Source organism: Lactuca virosa, chromosome 6 (assembly GCF_052849685.1).
Source record: "Lactuca virosa cultivar CGN04683 chromosome 6, Lactuca_virosa_CGN04683_v6, whole genome shotgun sequence".
Classification (NCBI taxonomy): domain Eukaryota; kingdom Viridiplantae; phylum Streptophyta; class Magnoliopsida; order Asterales; family Asteraceae; genus Lactuca; species Lactuca virosa.
In genome coordinates this window covers 242,772,127-242,776,197 of record NC_136431.1, presented here as the reverse complement: position 1 = coordinate 242,776,197, position 4,071 = coordinate 242,772,127, and the positions used below count along the sequence as shown (strand labels likewise).

Sequence of the window (4,071 nt, the reverse complement as noted above, 5' to 3'; positions counted from 1 at the left end):
ATGTCTAAAATTGCATCATAAAATCTACATCCAAAATGTTTTTGTGATAAAATGCCATGTAATTATTGTTGATGACATAAATGTAGTCGGTGTTGCAAGACGTCCCAAAAGCAATCTATTTGAACAAACCCATCAACAACAAACACATAATTATTAATTATGGGTTGTAGCTATCATAACCACCCTCCAATAACATCATACCCCCACCTCACCACACGTGTATTCATTTCATTTCATCATAATAAAATAAAAAATAAAAAATTTATATATAATCCAACTTTACAATAAATTGATAAAAATTTGTGCTAATGCATATAATGCAATTTATTTTATTATTGACCGTATTCAATACTTGTTCTATTATTAAACTTGTTATATTAAATGTTGCGGGCAAATTCAAAGTTGATTCATATACAATAATTTATGTTATATTATATAATTCTATAAAACATAAATTGGTTTGTAAGTAGAAAAATTAATGTATAAGAATCACTTCCCTTATCTAAATATAATGAGAACAAAAAAAAAGGGGGAAATACAAAACTAGCCATTTTTCCTAATTACTTATCAAAAAATAGTCATAAAAACCCACTTAGCCAAAAATAGTCCACAAAAGAGTAGTCAATTTTTGGTTGACTACGGTCAAATGAGGTTGACTACCGTCAACGCCCGTTGACTACTCTTTTCCCCTAATGAGCTATTGTTTCAAGGGGCCGTTTACTCTTTCGTGGCCCATTAGCCCAAAGTATATAATGAATTTTTTTTCAGATTGGGTCATTTTTCCTATTGTTTTCTTTTGTTTGGCTACGTTTTTCTCTCAATGGAACACCCGAAGAACAACCAGGTATGTCTACTTTTCTTAAAAATTTTACCGTGTTTGTGATTAGGAGTACGTTTTGTTTATGGCGATAAATTTTTTTTTGAAAAAAATTGAAAGAAAAAAATAGAAAACCGTAGGTTTCATATGAAACCTACGGTGTACAAGTACCCGATGCACTGTTTGTGCAGTGTGGACTTGTACACCGTAGGTTTCATATGAAATCGTACGGACGGTTTTTTTTTTCGATTTTTTTTTAAAAAAATGGTATCAATAGAATCGGAATTTGATGTATTTTGTTGTGGTATAATTTTTTTTTAAAAAAAAAAAAGTGGAAACTGTAGGTTTTTTAAAAACCTACAGTGTACAAGTATTTACTGCACAGTTTGTGCAGTAAACACTTGTACACCGTAGGTTTCACAAAAAAACCGTTTTTTTTTTAAATAAAAAAAATTTAATAGCCAATAAACATTTGTATCCTCTTGTATGTATCTTAGAATAAAAAAAAAACATAACTTTTTTTGAGAAAACCGTAGACTACGGTTTGGAAAACCGTAGGTTTCGAGAGGAAACCGTAGGTTTTAAAAAACGTCAAAAATGAAAAAAAAAATTATACAAAACAGGAAACAGTAGACGAAAAGGCGAAACAGCAGGCGAATCTCGAAACCTACGGTTTCGTGGGCTATTTTTGGCCATTTGCTAATTTTTGGCTAAAATTTGATAATTACCCGCTTAATTTGGCTAGATTAGTAATTACCCCAAAAAAAAAATTGAAGATCTAATGAATATGATTAAAGATAACTTAGGTAGAGATTAAAGTACTTACCAATTTACGACATTAACCCCAAAAATATGTACCAAACTAAAACATAACCAAGTAAAAACACATTAGTAGATTGCATAAATAAGTCATTAACCCTTAAATAAATAAATAAAAAACCAGATAGTCAAATCCAAATTCAAAACCTAACAGAAACATCGACTACACCAACGCGATACTGCTCTCACCGCCAGGTGGCTTCCGAACACCGCCTAAATAGTCTCTCGACTCCGCTTTCCCGTCCGCAAAAATATTACTCCCGCTCATTTCCCGTAGCTTCGCGGAACTCAACGGCTTCTCCACCGATGCTGACGTGTCATCTCCTTTAAAAATATTGTTTCCAGAAAGTTCCGTCAGTTTCTGATTCGGAATCTTCTTCGCTGTCTTCACCACACATTCTCCCCCGTTACTCTGACAAACATAACAACCACATCACAGATAATTTTTTTAAACATCATTTATCCAGACAGATTCACAGATACAGACAGTATTATATTATATCCTGACCGGGAAAAAGTGAAAGTATGTATGTACATTATGTGGAGTGGATTCTCCGATGGTTATGGATTCTCGGAGAGCTAAAGCTCGGGCAGCTAACGGGCGGGGTTGGATTTCGGGCGGGGGTGCGAATATATTATGTCCACTAAGTTCTTTGTTTTTTAGATCTGAAATTTGTTTCTTCAACCTTGCTTCTGATTCACTCTCTAATGTTCCACTTAGTTCTCGTTGTTTAGCTTGGGATATTGATTTTTTAGGAGATGCTGTTTCTTCTTCCCCAAATGAAATGTGACTCATTCCAACAACCGCTTGCTGATCAATAGATATATTATATAAATTAGAACAAAATTTGTGTAATTTCAAAAATGGTGAAAACTGACAAGGTGAAAATTAAATCGATGGTTTGCTTAAAAGTTGATACCTGATACATGCGTATGCTAGTTGGATTAGATGGGGTGTGGGTTGCAGAATCGGTTTCTTCTACACCATTTTCTCCGTTGCTTGCAAATATACCACTTCCGGTGATCTCTTTTAATTTGTAGCCGGAAACTGGTTTCCTGGAAATCATTACACAGATTCCGATTAACAACAAATATCTTGATTAAGATCTGTTAACAATACTTCGTATACAAAAAAAAAAGTATGATTCGTCACTGTTTTTGAAGAAACTCGCATTTCGAAAAACACTGTATGATTTGGGGAAAAGGATTAGAGAAAAGTTTCGCTTTCTGATCATACAATTGTTAATTAAAAATTCAAACCTCGTATTTCAAATTTCAAACTTTAGTTAGCTCAAAAAAAATCTATCTACTTTTTATTAATTTGCGCCTTAAATCCATGATTATTTGTTTGTATATTTTATTTCTGGATCTTTAGTTTGAATTTAAGATTAAATAAATGGACTCCGATAATGATATGTAGTAAGCAATTTTCAAAGGAAACATCAGTAATTTGTTTATTAACAACGATTAGAAACTAGAAAAAAAAAATAACAAGATATATGTAGAAATTGAACATCATATTGCATACAAATTTATTTATGAATAGAATGGATAGATCTCAAACCTTTTGTTCAAGCTCTCAACTTCTTCATCGGTAACCTGACCTCCAAACACAACCTTACTGATCCCATCCGATGGCTGCGATTCATTTCATCAAACAAACAAAACTTCAAAAACAAATAAGAAAAATTGAAAATTAACGAAAAATAAAAACATTGTTATTAGACTTCTCTCTGTCGTTACCTGGTGAGAACGGGCGGAGGATCGAGCGGCGGAGCCGGTCATCGGTGAATCAGCTGGAGGATTTTCCGACCAGGTCAACAGATCTGCCGTCGAAGTGTGAGGCTTCCTCACCGGCGTGTTCCTCTCCATTTTTCCGATTTCGAGAATGTTCGAACGGGAAGATCTATCTACTCCCTTGAAACGACGGCGTTTTATCAGCTACGATTTCAAATGGCTACTGTCTACTGAGCTGCCCTGCTTTTAAAAACCGTACCAGTAGAATCAAACGCTTTCTCTCTCTAAACTTCACCTGTTCTTATCTTATATACTCGTATAATTACATTATTGGTCCCTCAAGTAATATGACAAGTCTTAAATTTCAAAAACAAATAATTAAATTTGATAGTCTTTGAAATTTGTTTTTTTTAGAGAGTATGGAATTACATATATCATTATTTCTTAACTCACGCTGTTAGAAAAAAAAAGAAAAAACCCTCTGAATTTGCAGGTTTTTGTCCTCCATTTCTTTAATTTTAATTAAGCACAAAAGCTCCGCCATGTCATTCGAAAATTTCTTTAATTTTAATTAAGCACAAAGCTACGCCATGTCATCCAGAAATACCTAATCAGCGTCCACATGGCACGCGATGTGTGTGTGCGACCGGGTTGGCAACCGGCTTAACTCTTAAAAGGATAAAAATGGCAAAATCTAC

At 33.8% G+C, this 4,071-nt stretch overlaps 1 protein-coding gene across 2 annotated transcripts; it reads right to left on the bottom strand.

The window, feature by feature from the left end:
• Positions 1–1,687: 1,687 nt before the first annotated feature.
• LOC145121110 (uncharacterized) lies at positions 1,688–3,668 on the bottom strand. 2 transcript variants are annotated; one of them, XM_079056892.1, is made up of 5 exons: positions 3,380–3,668; positions 3,201–3,274; positions 2,557–2,692; positions 2,145–2,447; positions 1,688–2,048 (listed from the first exon to the last, which is right to left on the bottom strand). In XM_079056892.1, exons 1-5 carry the CDS (start codon positions 3,506–3,508, stop codon positions 1,800–1,802), a joined length of 891 nt encoding a protein of 296 aa, XP_078913018.1. In that variant the 5' UTR covers positions 3,509–3,668; the 3' UTR covers positions 1,688–1,799. The 2 variants fall into 2 exon arrangements, with proteins under 2 accessions (XP_078913018.1, XP_078913019.1); XM_079056893.1 differs by having other exon boundaries at positions 2,172–2,447; positions 3,380–3,666.
• Positions 3,669–4,071: the final 403 nt, after the last annotated feature.